At 34.5% G+C, this 17,601-nt stretch overlaps 1 protein-coding gene across 1 annotated transcript in view; it reads right to left on the minus strand.

The window, feature by feature from the left end:
• RAPGEF2 (Rap guanine nucleotide exchange factor 2) overlaps positions 1-17,601 on the minus strand; it is a 239,931-nt gene that overhangs the window by 45,397 nt on the left and 176,933 nt on the right. Inside the window, exon 7 of the mRNA XM_080797491.1 lies at positions 6,973-7,104. Coding sequence (XP_080653617.1) covers positions 6,973-7,104 — 132 coding nt within the window. The remainder of the gene's footprint in view (positions 1-6,972; positions 7,105-17,601) is intronic.

Below are 17,601 nucleotides of genomic sequence, written 5' to 3' on the forward strand. Positions count from 1 at the left end.
GGGAAAAGCAAATCAAAACCACAATGAGATATCATCTTATACCTGTCAGAATGGCTAGATTCACAAAGACAAAAAATAACAAGTGTTGGTGGGGATGTGGAGAAAAAGGAACCCTCGTGCACTGTTGGTAGGAATGTAAGTGTGAAGAACAGTATGGGGGTTCCTTCACAAATTTAAACTAGAAACACTGTATGATCCAATAATTCTACTACTGGATATTTACCCAAAGAGAATGAAAACACTAATACATTCATCCCTATGTTTATTGCAGCATTATTTACAATAGCTAAGATATGAAAGTAACCCAAGTGTATATATCGACAGATGAGTGGATAAAGATGTGGCATGTGTGGGCACGTGCGCACGCACACACGTGCGCACGCACACACGCGCGCGTGCACACACACACGAATATTATTCAGCTGTAAAAAAAAAAAAAAGGAATTAGATCTTGCCTTGCCATTTGTGATAATAGTAGATGGACCTATAGGGTATTATGCTAAGTGAAATAAGTCAAAGATAGACAAATACCACATGATTTCACTTATATGTGGATCTAAAAAACAAAATGAATGAACAAACAAAAAGAAGAAACTGACCTATAAATACAGAGAACAAACTGATGCCTGCAAGAAAGGGAAGCGATTGGGAGAATGGGCAAAATGGGTGAAGGTGATGGGAAATACAGGCTTCCAAATATGGAATGAATAGGTTAGGAGAATAAAAGTTACAGACAGTAGAGGGAATATAGTCAATAGTACTATATTAACACTGTATGGTGACAGATGGTAGCTACACTAGCGGTGAGCACAGCATAATTTATTGACTTGTGGAATCACTATGTTGTACCCATCAAACAAATGTAAAAATGTAACACTCTGTCAACTTTACTAAAAAATAGTTAAAATATAATAAAGCAATGACATTTTTCTGCTTTGCTAAGTCATACAACATAAAATTTTAAATATATGTATTTATATATAAACATAAATAAAATGCTTGCTATTTTCTAGCTTTCTCCAAAATATAATATTACTAAGATTAATGCTAGTTTTTAAACCCTTTTATTCTAAATAAAGATAAGCACACAGGCACTTTATATTTAAAAAGTATCTGATTATATTTGTCTCAGGAGCAAGAAGAAAGATTTATGTAATTCAGTTAGGCAAACAACTCCTGTCCTAAATTATAGATTTAGATGTACATTATAGTTAAATAGTAATATTCTTAAAAAAAAAAAAACTAGTAATATTTTCAGATCAATGCCAAAAGCTCTATGATTTCCTGAAATCAAAAGGGACTACATATATTGTATTATGAATATAGTTCTTAAGATATTATTTTGCATTTTTAAAATTTTTTTATTTTTTTATAAACATATAATGTATTATTAGCCCCAGGAGTACAGGTCTGTGAATCGCCAGGTTTATACACTTCACAGCACTCACCATATCACATACCCTCCCCCAATGTCCATAACCCCACCACCCTCTTCCTACCCCCTCCCCCCGGTCACCCTCAGTTTGTTTTGTGACAGTAAGAGTCTCTTATGTTTGTCTCCCTCCCGAACCCATCTTGTTTCATTTATTCTTTTCCTACCCCCAAACCCCCCATGTTGCATCTCCACTTCCTCATATCAGGGAGATCATATGATAGTTGTCTTTCTCCGATTGACTTATTTCGCTAAGCATAATACCCTCTAGTTCCACTTATTTTGCATTTTAAAAGGATATCAAGAAAATGAAGAGAAGAAATATTAAATGCCATAAAGCTCCAGTGAATCATTAATTTAACTAAAATTAATTTATTTAACTAAAATAAAAATAACTACAACATAGGTTTTATCATCAGGTATCAAAAATCATTTATGAAAAAAAGTTTTTGCTTATTAAATAAACCATGAATATCCCCATGGTTAAAACAGTTGCTTACTAAGCATTCTTGATTTAAATAAATTTTGTGCAGAATTTCAAACATACATATTTAACCCAAAGAGTATCTAAGTCAGACCCCGATATAAATTTACGGTAGAAGAAGGTTATATTGAATGCTAATGCTGATACTAATTTAACTGAGACAAGGGAGTAGGAACTACTTATAAAACCATATATATGTAGAAAGTATGAAAATATATTTGGAAATAAGTTTAATGCTTGCAAAAGGCATGTTTGTATATTTTAAATTATGCTGTTCCTAATTTTACATATTAATTTTTTTAGTTTCAATATAGGCTTTAAAAATATATTTATGCTTAAAAGACAGGAACAATTTTACAACTCTTAATAAAAATTGTTGGGTTTCTTTCCAAAAACTATAATCGTAACAAGTGTATGACCATCTATCTGTAAATATTTATTATAAGTAAGAAAGTCTGTGCTAATTTGACAGGAAAATAGCATATTTAATCCTCATATACTCAATTACTAATATATTTAGAAATATTTTAAGGTACAGATATCTACATGTACTCTTTGCAAATTACTTACTCTTATTCTTTGAATATTGTTATATGGTGAGCTGAGTATTTTTCTTATTAATCTGCATAAGTGAGTTGTATTCTTTTTTTTTTTTTTAAGATTTTTATTTATTTATTTGACAGAGATCAGAAGTAGGCAGAGAGGCAGGCGGGGGTGTGGGGTGGGAAGTAGGCTCCCTGCTAAGCAGAGAGCCCGATGTAGGGTTCAATCCCGGGATCCTGGGATCATCACCTGAGCTGAAGGCAGAGACTTTAACCCACTGAGCCACCCAGGCGCCCCAGTGAGTTGTATTCTGACTTTAAATCTTTGCCTCAAATGATCTTTTAATTATTAATTTTTTTATTCTTATACCATTAAGAGTTTGCTAACTCTTTAGTTTATATGGAATTTAATTTTAATTATGATATAAGGTGAGACTACAGGGGTGCTTGGGTAGCTCAGTCAGTTAAGCGTCTGACTCTTGCTTTTGGCTCAGGTCATGATCTCAGAGTCATGAGACCTATCCCTGTGTAGGACTCTGTGCTCAGCATGGAGTCTGCTTGAGATTCTCTTCTTCCTCCTCTTCTTCTGCCCCTCCCCCTGCTTACACTCTTTCTCCCTCTCTCTCATAAATACATACATACATACATATTTTTAAAAATAAAATAAATAAAAAAGTGAGACTATAAAATGACTACCCCCACCTCAAAGATCATTTATTGAAAAATCCATCACATTCTTCATTGATTTGTAAAGATTCCTCTATTACATATTACGTACTTACACATGAATTCCGTTTTACTTGACTTCTCTGTTCTATTGATCTATTTCTGAACAACTGTTTCCAGTCCACCAAGCTATTGCTCTGATAATCACACTATGTAGCTAGGATCTTATCATAGCTAGAACTGCACTATCTCATATCACTAACTTAGACATTCTGTTTTCTACTGCCAACAAATTCCTACCTTCAACCGCTTTCATCTGTTTCCAAGATAACCCTTTTTCAGCTCATGACCTTCAGTCTTTAAGACTCTACTACCTTCTATGCTTAGCTTTCACCCCTCCAGCTTGTGAACACTAATATTTCAATCACATTCATTCAATACACCTTTATCCAATGCCCACAATTTCCTGGCTCTAAAGAGAAAATGGAGATGAGACAGAGAAATTCCCTATCTTCTTGAAACTGTCATCTTAGTAAGCAGAAAGAACAACACAGAAAGCAATAATTATTTGAATCAAAGTCTAAACAAAAGGATCAGCCAGGAAAGAAACCAAAATGTAGGACCTACTTTTCAGAAAATAATAAGGAAAGAACTCTCTGAGAAGACACTACTTAAAAATGAAGGCAGAAAAGGATCAACCTAGGAGAAAACACTCCGGGCAGAAGGCATGCAAAAACAAAGCTCAGCAGTTAAAAAGAGGTTGGCATGTTGCTTCATCCGTCTTTGTGTTACACTCATTTAACAAAACTCCAGGACTGGGTGAAGCCAAGTCTTTGCTTTCTTTTTATTTAACAGGACAGAGGGAAATTGCTCTGCATTTGATGGCACCATCTCAACTGAGCTTCCACTACTCTAGACAATTTGCTCTCCTACTCCCTGAAACTTCTATTTCAAAACTTCTCTCTGCTTAAAACTCTCAACCTGCCAATCCTCTTACTCTCAACAAATAAACTCACCTCTTCAGAGAGAAAAACTGAAGCCATGAGAGAGAAACACCCTCAACTCCCAAACTCCCCACCCCACATATACCATGATAAATATGCACCTTTTAAGACAGAGGAAGGTTACTCTTCTTAAAGCTAGTTATTCCACTTTGCTCTCGAGCCCCCTTCCTCTCACCTTCTCAGAAGTATTATTCTGCCCTTTTCTCTCTGGTACACAGCATTCAACTTCAATCTCTCTGAGTCCATCTCACAAGCATTTATACTCACTTCAATATCACAACTTTCTGACTTAGAAGAGAGCCCTCCTAAGTCATAATTACACAAAGATTTAATGGCTGCCATGGGAGATAGTTGTCCATCCCTCGAAATGTTCAAGAATAAACTGTATGCTTCACTGGTAGAAAAGCAGTAGATTAAGTAGATTGTCAGAGACAAATACCATATGATTTCACTCATATATGCAATTTAAGAAACAAAACAGATAAACATTGGGAATGAAAAAAAAAAGAGAGCGGGAGGCAAACTATAAGAGAGACTCGTAACTATAGAGAACAGACTGAGGGTGGCTGGAGGGGAGGTGAAGGGGGATGGGCTAAATGGGTGACGGGTATTAAGGAGGGTATTTGTTGTGATGAGCACTAGGTTTTGTATGTAAGTGATGAATCACTAAATTCTACCCCTGAAACTAATATTACACTTTATGTTAACTGATGAGATTTTAAGTAAGAACTTGAAACATTAACAAATGAACCTTAAAAAAAAATAAAAGAAAAAGAAGAAGAAAGAAAAGAAAAGCAGTAGAGGATTCAAACACAAGACTAGTCACTGACCCAGGTGCATTTGTCAGGTTCCTTCTTAACTTAAGAATTTCTGATTTAAAAATAATGGAAAGGTCTATCAGGGATCTCTATTAAATGTTTAGTTTTGTATAGCTAATAGCAAATCCTTAAACACGCCTATGGCTTTTTCCGTATGAAGGATATAAACTTAACAGGCTACATCCCTACCATCAAATTTGAAATGAATAGCCTTGAAACTCAACTAAAATGAAACAAAATACACAGGGACCCTCTATTCCATCTATATACTCCAAGATAAAGTCAGGCTGCAGGCAGACCACGTCAGAGCAATTTTGAGTTCTCACCTACAGTCTAGATTCTCACATATTTCCTTACCATCAAGAATTTCCTCATGAACGTACCCTAGGCTACTCAAGAGTTAAACACATAAAGCTGGAATTCCCTTCAGAATATGCCCCAATAAATTATTTGGATATCTTACTTCATTCTTATTATAAATTTGCCTTCTAGGAGTTCCATTCAGGTTTGTATATACTTCAGATCTTTAAAGAGTACAATCATCTTGAAGTTTAGAAGACAAGGGCTCTATCATGATATTTCAGTTACCATAAAGCACAGCTTTAGTTATACTGTTCACTGTTTTAGGATAAGGGATACTTAAGTAAATGTTTTAAAAAATCAACTTCTAAAAATAGGCAGTACTGGCGGGTGGAGGGAGAAGAGCAAAGTTACCCTTATCTGCCACCTTCTCCTCCTCTAACATTTGAAGAATGGGATTACTTCCTAAAATTTTAAGTTAACACTTACTGTAAGGTATCTATCTTTGCATTTATCTTCTATCAAACTAGAATTTTTTAAAGTTACTCTAAAGATGCAAGTAATATTTCTTATTGCAAAATAATAAATTCTTAATCAGCCAAAAATCTGCAAATAATTGCATTTGTGTCTTTCGATTATTAGTTGGTAAACTCTCTACAATACCCCTGAATTATAGTGTATACCTATTACCTTCTTCAAACAAAACTAATTTTCTAAGATCTACTAAATTTAGAACTTAAATATTTTTGCCCTGATGGTATTCTAAGTGTTTACTTTTAGTATTTTTTTTAAAATAGAAATTTAGCACTGCCTGAATATTTCAATGATACTAAAACTATCATCTTTCTAAAGGAAAGCATTTCTTGGTCATCTCATTCACAATTCCTAAGAAGCCAGTGTTATGTGCTTTTTATTTGAAACCATCCAAAATCCCATATTAGTAGCATTTATTTAAAGACCTCTCCACAAACGGACCTTTTTTGCATTATTTTAGTCACTTTTCCCAAATTTGCATATTCTAAGCCAATGAACTCTTCCTTACCAATTAAAATTATTTTGCTTTTAAAACAGTTTTGGAATTCCATAGTCCTAGTTTCTTTTCTATCCATCAGTATCATAAGAATTTATTCTATACACATAACCAAATCTATACAAAATTTAAAAATGCAAAAAAATATATAATTCATTGATCTAATCATAATAATCTCAAGATTTTAATTAGAAAAACTTACTATATGGCATAATTCTGCAGTTTTCCCCTACAGTTTTAATTAAGAATCAAAAACCTTATATGTCTGTAGTCATTTTTATACAATATTTAAAGTCAAGAGAAACATCTCCATTGTAACCACTCTATTTAAAACTCTGATAATTGGTAATAACAGAGGCAAATACAATTAGACAGTAGTTCTACTCCCTGAAACAAACATAACATATTTTATATGTTATATATATAAAATATATATAACATATTATAACATTATAATATATTGTAACATTTTGTGACATATAACATTATTATATTACAAATATTATAACATATTAACATATAATAAAATAACAAAACATGTAACATATTGTAAATATAACATTAACATTTTATGTACCTGTATGTACATATAATATACACATATATATTTACTTTATAGATCCTATCAATTAAGAATCATAAAACTCCTTGGCATACATAAAAATGAAGCAAATGACAAGGAAAACACTTTCTTACCTGGTAGATATCAGAAAGACTGCTGCTTCCAGAATCACTAGTGATACTACATCCTGAATGGCTAGAAGAAACGTGCGTCACCTGTGGGTGGAGACTATCAGTAAGGTGTAGTTTTGTGAAATCTGCAGGAAGCTATGGAAGGAGCAGGAGAAACAGGATTACAATTTGAATCAAGAACTCTTAAGACACTGAAACATTTTATTATATTCTATCTATACCATTACCCAAAAGTACTAGGAAAGACCTTTCATTTTTCAAGATCACAAACTACTAAATATTGTCCAATGTACCAAAAAATCACAAAATAAATTTTTAAAGTTTATGGACATTCAATGAATCTTAATACTACATTCAGTGTTTAAAGAGGTGGGTTTGGAGGTGCTCACTTGGGTGAGCAATTAATTCAGTGAGTGACAATTTTCTAAGTATACACCACTGAGGAACTTAGTCTACTATTATTTGTTAGCCTCACAAATATAACTTTGAAGCAAGAAATAGCTTAAATAAGAAAACAGATTTGAGGTTCTTATATGCCCAAATGCTATTTAAAAGTAAAGAAAAGGGGAGCTTGAGTGGCTCAGTTGGTTAAGTAGCAGAGTGTTGATTTCGGCCCAGGTCATGATCTCAGGGTCCTAACATCAGCCCTCCAAGGAGGACTGGGCATGGAACCTGCTTAAGTTTCTCTCTCTCCTTCCCTCTCTGCCCCTTCCCACCCCCTGCTCATGGCCTGCTCTCTCTCTCTAAAGAAAAAGAAAAAGTAAAAAACAAAAATGAGCATTTTAGAATTGAAAAAATGTATTGTTATATAAGTAACTGTGCTAAGCTCTATGGAGAAAATAGAAAAGAATGCCTTTAAAGAACTTAGACTTGAGAAAGTCATAGACATTTACCTATCTATACACATACACATAAATATCAATTTTCTATTTGTTCATGTTTAAACCCTAAAAAAAAGAGCTTCTGTGGAACAGATTCACTAAGTATCCCTCAAGTGCTTCTACGATTCTCCCATATAACAGAGAAAGTGAATTGAAAAAGAAAATATCCATGGGTCGCCTGGGTGGCTCAGTCAGTTAAGTGACTGACTCCTAATTTTGGCTTGGGTCATGATCTCAGGGTCCTGGGATCGAACTCTTCATCGGGCTCCACATTCAGTGGGGAGTTGGCTTGAGGATTTTCTCTCCCTCTCCCTCATCCCTACCCCTGCTCTCTCTCAAGTAAGTAAATAAACCTTAAAAAAAAAAAAAGCATCCATGTATTTGTCCATTCAACAAATATTTACTGACTCTTTCTCCTCTTACTATGTGCTAGTCAATGAATGAGACACTAAGAAAACATTGACTTAAGAATTTTATACTCTTATAAGTTATTACCAGTTCTTTTGAATTAAAAAAGGGGGCACGATTTATATTATCCCACTTATTATTATCCCACTTGGCATTTCAAAATATACGTTGACATCATGCAATACTGGTAACATTTTCTATTCCCTCCCTACATAATGATCCTATTTAGCTGCTGAATAATAATAAAGAATGTTAAAATAAAACTTAAATAAGAGTTTATCTTAGCAACATTCCCTTTTCTCCTTTGATCTCCTCCTTTCTCTCTTTCCAAAAACAAGATGTCATTCCATAGATTAGAATAAGTTTCCCAAGGGAGGTGGTTCAGTTTTTGTTTTTGTTTTTTTTTAAGATTTTTTTTGAAAAATTTATTTATTTGACAGAGAGAGAGAGAGAGAGAGATCACAAGTAGGGAGAGAAGCAGGCAGAGGGGGTGGGGGAAGCAGGCCCCCTGCTGAGCAGAGAGCCTGATGTGGGACTTGATCCCAGGACCCTGGGATCATGACCTGAGCGAAGGCAGAGGCTTCACCCACTCAGCCACCCAGGTGCCCCTGGTGGTTCAGTTTTATAACAATGACCAATGAATTTTAATACCTCAAAGTTTCAAACAAAGAGGAAAAATCTATTTATAGCCCATAATTGTTCAGATATGACTCAATAAATGTACTATGATATTTAATAACATTAAATATAGTCTGTATGGTAATATTTTTGACTTCATAAGAGACAAGGAAAACACAGAAAAGACCTAAAAATAAAGTTATTAGGGGGCATCTGGATGGCTTAAGCATCTGCCTTCAGCTCTGGTCATGATCTCGGCGTTCTGAAATCAGCCCTACATAAACTACCTGCTCAGCAGGGAGTCTGCTTCTCCCTCTCCCTCTGCCACAACCTCCTGCTCATGCTTCCTCCCTCTCTCTCTCTCTTTCAAATAAATAAAATCTTTATTAAAAAAATAAAGCTATTAGGAGGATTATGATTACATGCCAAATAAATGGACAAAAAACACATATGTTAGAGGAGCTTAGAGAAGTGAGGTGCTTACTCAAATGTGTGAAATCACTGCAAACGTGACATATCTCACTAAGAGTGTTGTTTTTTTAAAAACCTGATAATTGAAGATGCTGTGAAATATTAGATAAAATTTAGGAGAATAACAATTCTCATATAAGGAATAGATAGGTGAATAATTTTAATTTGAGAATTTATATATATATTTATCCATAATGTAGAATGGTGAAATATTCACAGGATTTCTTCATGAACAATTTGAAGATGGAAATCTGCCAAGATGTACAAATAACTATGATTTTGCATGTTGTTAAGTGATAAATATCAGATATTAAAATGTGTCCAAAACCAGGATAAATATCCTTCATCATCTACATTTCCATTTAATTCAGTCACTCACTGCAGAAGTCAACTGGGGAAATGTTACTCAATGGCTCAGTGATTTTAAAAGGCATAAATCAATGCATGTAATTATAGAACAATAAACTGATTTCTACTGATTATTTTTTATAGACATGACTCAGGTTGACATGTGTCACATAGTGTGATTTTTTAAAATTAGCTTAAATTTGTCAAATGAAGACAAAACTATCTAATGAATTTTCACTCACTAGACACTTATTTACTCAAGTCTCATAGGACTCTCTTCTCTTCAATATCCATTAGCTGGTCATCTTTCCTAATAATTTGCTCTGTGGAAAGTACTAAGAGCTACAGAGCTCTAAATCTACTAGAATACACAAGGGTCCAGCCTTTATATACTATAGTCTCTTCAACTATGCTAGCTTATAGCCACAGATACCAGAATTACATACCTATGTTTGGCTAAGACTCATAAAGAGTATTTTAAAAGAAAAAAAGTCTTTTCACTCTTAAGAATTCAATTCTATTTTATAAATACTTATTGAGTATCTGCTATGTCAGACTATTAGGGCCAGGGAATACAGAGGTGAATAAGACAGTCCCAATTCCAAATGTAACTTCTACTACTCAAAATGTTATTGAAACAGGTGTTACCTACAATAGAAAAAGAAATCAAACATACTTTCTTTTTAAAAAAACATGGCTTTTATCTCCCTCCTACCACCTGTATTTTTTGCAGAACAGCATGATATGTTATATAAATAAATATATAAATTATGCATACATAATTTAGTATTAACTGAATACTTCTTTATATTAGAACAGATGCCACATTTAAGGAAGTTAAAAAAATTTAAAAATTTTTGGTATAATAGTATCATGATTAAATTTTATTGCCAGTACACCTCAGCCAAGGTTCCAGAATGGGAGAAGTTGTGGGAGCTGTTTCCATAAAGGAAGATTATGAAATGCACTGCTTTTCATTACTATGGAATAATAGGGACACCGGAGCCCACATCTAGGGGAAATAGTCTTTAAGAGGCAAATGAACTAGACAGGGATTGGAAGTCAGGGGACAAGTGTAGTACAGGAACCCGTGTTTAAACATGAGGTCAAACACAGAATCCCTAGGAGGTATAACTCGTAGTCTGAGTAAAATATACCAAGAAGGGGCACAGGATGGCAAAGACAACAAGATTCACTTATTTCAAATTTTTCTAGACTTGACCCAGTGCCTATTTAAATTACTATCAGTATCCTATTTCATTAAATTTCAGATAAAACCAGGGCTGTGAATTATCTTGTGGTGCTAGCCACCATTTATAGCCAAAACTGTTCAAAATATAAGAAAAAGTTTGAAGTTGGGACTTTATACAGTAATTACCTGAATAAAATTAAACAATAATTAAACTAAAGGGGAAATTAACATTTTGTATATTTTAATCTTAATGCCAATATATTTCACAATTAAGAACACAATTTAAAGGAATCTCATATTTTTATCATTTAAATATTTTTACTATTTGATATATGAATATATTATTGTTTAAATTTCTCCTGGATCAAGCAACCTATATTCCCAAAAATGTGGTACTTGTGGATCACAAGTGCAATAAACTTTTGTCAGGCAAATGACTGAATCATAGTTTAACCGCAAACACTATTAACTACATAAAAAACGCAGGGTAATATTAAAATCAGATTGTTAAATGCACAAAGTGAGCATAAACAAAATTCATCATAGTTTCACATAATCTGGGTAATAATTATATAATAACTTTTATCTGTTTTGGGAGAAAAACAATTGTTTACAACAATTGGCTGTAAACAGGTACTATACAAAAAACTTAAGTCTCGGGGCGCCTGGGTGGCTCAGTGGGTTAAAGCCTCTGCCTTCAGCTCAGGTCATGATCTCAGGGTCCTGGGATAGAGCCCCGAGCCGGCATCGTGCTCTCTGCTCAGCGGGGAGCCTGCTTTCTCCTCTCTCTCTCTCTCTGCCTGCCTCTCTGCCTACTTGTGATCTCTATCTGTCAAATAAATAAATAAAAATCTTTTTAAAAAATCCCTTTAAGGGACGCCTGGGTGGCTCAGTTGGTTAAGCGGCTGCCTTCGGCTCAGGTCATGATCCCAGCGTCCTGGGATCAAGTCCCACATCGGGCCTTGCTCGGCGGGGAGCCTGCTTCTCCCTCTGCCTCTGCCTACCACTCTGTCTGTGCTTGCTCGCTCTCTCTCTAACAAATAAATAAATTTTTAAAAAAAATTAAAAAAATTAAAATAAAATAAATAAATAAAATAAATAAAAATCCCTTAAAAAAAAAACTTAAGTCTCACTTAGGAACAGGCATTTGATAGTCTTTGATTTATTAGTCAGTCCCATGATCGGCATTTATAAAATTACTAGTTAATAAATGAACTCTGTTTTGAACATAAATGCATTGAATTTGAGTGCCTTGAAGTCTCTGACACCACTAAGTCAATACTTCGTTGAAATGGTAAAATTCTTCAAAGTAATGATAATGTAGTAGAAGCTAAGATGGCTGCCTTCTTCCCTTTCCATCTCTCCCCACCAAAGACTTCTTTATGCTCTTGTTTTTAAGCTCTACAAGGAAGAGTTGGTATATTATTGGACATGTAATGGAAATGGACTTGAGTTTCACGTTTCACAGTGCATTATCATTAGCGTAGGGGGTTGCTAAGAAATCCAACAGTTAAAAAACAAAACAAAACACAATTACTGCTACCAACATTTGAAATTTATTTCACTGAGAAATTTCCCAACTAACCTTCAGAATCACTTTATTTCAAGAAATAATTACAACAAAACATGCAAGGTTTGCGTTAATTGTTGGGATCTACATAATCCTCCCTTTATCTTGAGTGACACTATCTAAAGTAAGTTAAATATCATACTTAGTGACCCAAACCTAACTTTATATTAAATTATATTCCTAAGAATTTACCCAAATGAATACTGCTTTCCTCCTATCATCACTAGAATTTTGTGAGTGTTCTTTATGCTCATGTTTTAAATCTCTGCAAGGAAGAGTTGGAGAGTTGGTATGTTACTGGACACATTTCCTATTTTTCTCTGAGATGTTCGTGAAATACAGTCTCTTATATTTTTTCAACTCATTCATCACTTATTGGAAACCTAAGTTGTGAGGACTAAATGAATGACTGGGCATAAAACATTTACGATAGAAGTGTGTTAGCTTAATGATAATTACCACACATGGATGCTGTGTGAGACACAGGTCCTTTCTAGGTCTAGAACTTCTAATGTAGCTAGAATCCAAAAGTAGATAGATACCAGTGGGTTACTGAGAGGGGTTTAGTGGCCAAAATCATCCACAAACACTGTCCCCTTACCCACTTCAGAACTCAAGTTGTGTTTTTAAAGCAATTCATATTTTCTCTTTCTACATCTGTATGCACACAGGCACACACACCCCTATTTTTCTTTTACTACTCAATTGCTCAGGTACTACTCATCCTGACACTCTCTGACCTACTTCTACACACAGCTTGAATAGGCAGAAATACTATTTAGTAGCTCATTTTAAAGGCCACTTCATAATACAATCAACTTTTGTAACTCTCAATCCTGATATTTAAGAATACCAGAAAAAATAAACATTTGGATTCCTGAATATTATTCATCAGAAAAAATTTTTGCTTCCCTTATACCTTATAGTACACTCTAGATCCAATACTTATTCTTGATTACATCATCCATCAGTTTTCCACAAAGAGAAAGATATTTGTATGATCTGTAGTTTCTTTTGTGCATAAACATAAAAGTAAGAAACAGGTTTTTCCAAAAGTATCATGAGATAATAATTTAATAAATGAACAGATCTGATTTATTTCTCATTAAGATATATGGAGACTTTTTTAATGTCGATATGACTATGTTTCACAGAAGCGGGTCTACAAGAATTTGCTTTATAGCTACTACAGAAACCTGACAAAAAGTAGTAATTTGTAAGAACATTCTCCCAGCTTCCTGCCAGGCTCAAAAGACATAAGCTTCACATCAACATATATGGAGTTATCCTCTGGTCAACCTCCTACTCAGTCAAACAACTTTGAACAAGTTAATTAACTTCTGTGCACCTTAGTTTCTTCTATCAAATGAATATAACGTAATACAATGACTAAATGAAATAATCATTGTGAACCACAGAATCTACCTTACTGATGCCTCTCTCTTCCTTTTCATTCCCTCTGCCATTTTTCGAGTCAAGGTTCTCCATCACCTTAGGTCAGATGTTTTTCAAATACAATGAAAAAAAAAAAAAAGAAAAGAAAAAGAAAAAGACCTGACTTATTTTTGACACTGTTATAGCTAACACTACTATTATAGTAGTTTACTTATGATATATATTCCCCCAAGTCTATATATTACATTTTAAATAAACCATATGTTTATAAAGAGGAGCTCACTGGTTAGAATACTATACTAAATTTTGTAAAGTGAATAACCTCATTATCATGATATGCTTATAGTCCAATTACTCTCTTTCATAAACATTCAAATTGTCATAACTAAGAATTCTCTCAAGGTGATACATCTTGGGGAGTTTGTGCTTTTGTGTGTATAGTCTTACGATGTTTGGCTGCAAAAGCCTCCATGTATTTGAACCAGACACATGCCGAAACCTGGTATGGCTTAACCACAATAAGATACTCTTTCTATCCTGAGGACACTGCCAGTAGAAGACTGTCTGAACAGAAGACACCACTGAACAGGAGTAAAGCGCGAGTTTAGTTGTGTTTTATTTTGAAAATTCCTTGCTACTTTCCTACATGAAAATAATGTTTTAAAGGGAACTTAATAGAGAAGACTTGTTATCAAGATAAAGTTATACACATGACTATTTCACATGGCTTTCTGTCCAAAAATAAACCTTTATGTGTTAGAATTAGCAACTGAGATATGATAGTGACCTAGCCCTCACCCCAGGGCAGAAAGACCACTCTCATGTTTTGGGGGGTTGGTAACATAAATGAATCATAAACTTCATTGGCTACAGTTGGGTAAATTATAATCTATCTAAAATCTAATTTCTACACTTCTGACATAGTGATAATTTGCACACAAATAGAGTACCTATTACCCTCTATTGAGGAAAATAACCAAAACTAGTAAATTGACGTTTTTAAGCAAATTCTTTTAGAAAACCTTTTCTACTAGATGTTGAAAGAAAGCACTGAACAGAAGGAATCCATGTGACCTGTACTTTAAAACAGAAAAGTAGAATCCTTTAGTATGATGAGAAAGTGTATGACTATTTAGGTATCATATATTTCAAAATGTAAGACTGTGCCCCATTTTTTTTTCAAAGAGAAGGCAATAATAAAAACACCTGTATACAAGTTCCTTTGTGCCAGGCCCGGATCTAAGTACTTGCAGATATATCAGGTCATTTAACTCTTTGGACTATCTTATGAAGTAGGTGTTATTATGACCATTTTAAGTGGGAGGAAACTAAGACACAGAAAAGTTAAGTGATCTGTACCAAGATCATGTAGTGAAAAGGTGGGAAAAGAAAGATTCCAGCTCTGGACATCTGGCTCTAGAGCACACACATTTAAGCTTTAAATTTAATGTATTTATTAATTTAGTAGCTGACCTGAAAACTTATGGATACTAATGAAATGGTCAAATGGCTACTTATATCAACTTATTAATATAGTTTCTTGTGCAAATGTTAATATCATACAGAAAAATACTAATTTGAAATAATTTCTCACTCTAACATTCATAAAATCAATTTATTAAAACTTTACATCTGCTTCCTAACAGAATTTTCATTTCTTCTACATTGTTTGAGACACTACTTTTTTGAGTCTGTATGTGATAATGTACATTAGTGAAGTTGATTTTTCATTTGTCCTATAGGTTCTTTTTTTTTTTTTTAAGATTTTATTTATTTATTTGACAGAGATCACAAGTAGGCCAAGAGGCAGCAGAGAGAGAGGGGGAAGTAGGCTCCCTGCTGAGCAGAGAGCCTGATGTGGGCTCGATCCCAGGACGCTGAGATCATGACCTGAGCTGAAGGCAGAGGCTTAACCCACTGAGCCACCCAGGCACCCCCTATCCTATAGGTTCTTTATAAAGTTGTTTACTATATACTTTATAAACTCATCTTTAAAATATTATGGCAGGGTGCCTGGGTGGCTCAGTCAGTTAAGCATCTGCCTTCGGCTCAGGTCATGATCCCAGAGTCCTGGGATCGAGTCCCACATCGGGTTCCCTGCTCAATGGGGAGCCTGCTTCTCCCTCTCCCACTCTCTGCTTGTGTTCCCACTCTTGCTGTCTCTCTCTGTCAAATAAATAAAATCTTAAAAAAAATTTTAAAAATAAAATATTATGGCAATATCCAGTACTTGCCATTTTGAGATCACACATCCAGGAATCATTATTAAATCTGTGTAAAATGTAAAGCTTCTTTAACTCCTTTATACCAGTTCCATCATGTGATGCTTATAAGCATTCCAAGCTAGCACTGCTTGAGGTCACTGCTGCATTATGTTCCTTATTGAAGAGTATTTTAAAGTTTTTTTAATGTAAAATAAACTGAGAGAGAACCTCATAAAATATGCGAGGAGAGCAACTCCTTTTCTGGTACTTGCCTGATATATAATTTTCCTAACATTTGATAATCAGAAAAAAATTATGCACACACATACAGACAGGTATATGTTAGTTAATGGATTTCATCATCTTAAAAGAAGACACCTGGCATAGTGAGGGCAGTTCTATAATCACTATCAGAACCAATGAAAATTTGTGATCTGAAAGATAGCTATATTTTTTCAAAATGAAAATGTTTATGTGGAACCTACTATAATACAAGCGGTCTATACAGTTTTCCACAGAAATACTGAGATAGTTGATAAATGATCATGATACAGGGCCAAATGAAATGTCCTGCTGCCCTATTAAGACACACAATTTTATGATGGTTTAAGAGACAGTCACTCCATTCTCACTCCACCTCCCCATCCCACTCTCCTGCACAACATATAATCCCTTCTTCTTTTCAATTTATTTGCAATCATCAATAACCACTGATCTGAAAGCACACATTCCTCCAAGGGATTCCAAGGGGGAAAAAAAAAAAAGCCTAGATCACTCAATCCAAGAAATTGTCAATAAAATACATGGCAGCTGCTGGCACTGAGTCAGGTAACTTTAACATCTTCTCAGTAGCATTCCACTATTTAAGTATAGTGCATTTTATCTTCATGTTAGTAATAATGACAGCTATTATTTGGGGGGTATGTACTGTGTAATGAGCAAGGAGCTCAGTATTTGATATCTATTTGTTCTAATACCTGTAAAAAGTCCAGATGCTGCTGAAGAGACAGAAGCTCAAACAGCTCAAGTGACTTGTCCAAAGCCTCCGGGTAAGAGGCTCCAAAATCTCTATCCTTTTTACTTTGTACCCTGACTCTAGATTTTTACTATTCAAGGCCATATTCTAACCCAATCTTTGCACCTATCTTCTCCCTTATTTAAACGGTAAACGCCTTAAAGGAAGTTTACACTAATATAAGAACAGCTTTATTTTCTAATGTGAAAACCAGCCCAATAAATAACACTTTTTAGCAAAATTAGTGATTATCCCCATGGTAAAACTTATAATCTCTTACAGTCGCTAAAACTTGAGTCCTCAGTCTCTTGTTTTCTAGGACAAAGGGGGACCAGTGCTATGGAAGTAGCAGTCTCTGGAGAGGTTGAGAAGTTGCTGGTAATACCAGAAACCAACTTCTGCAACCAATTAGACAACAACTCTGATGAGCTCCAAAGGGACTATGCTTAGTTATCCCAGCTGTAAAAGTGCTCAAGGGAGTATAGAGTTAGGGAAATGAGTGTTTAAAGTCAAGGAAAAAAGATTCCCAG

This window comes from Martes martes (genome assembly GCF_963455335.1).
Source record: "Martes martes genome assembly, chromosome: 2".
In the NCBI taxonomy this organism is placed as follows: Eukaryota; Metazoa; Chordata; class Mammalia; order Carnivora; family Mustelidae; genus Martes; species Martes martes.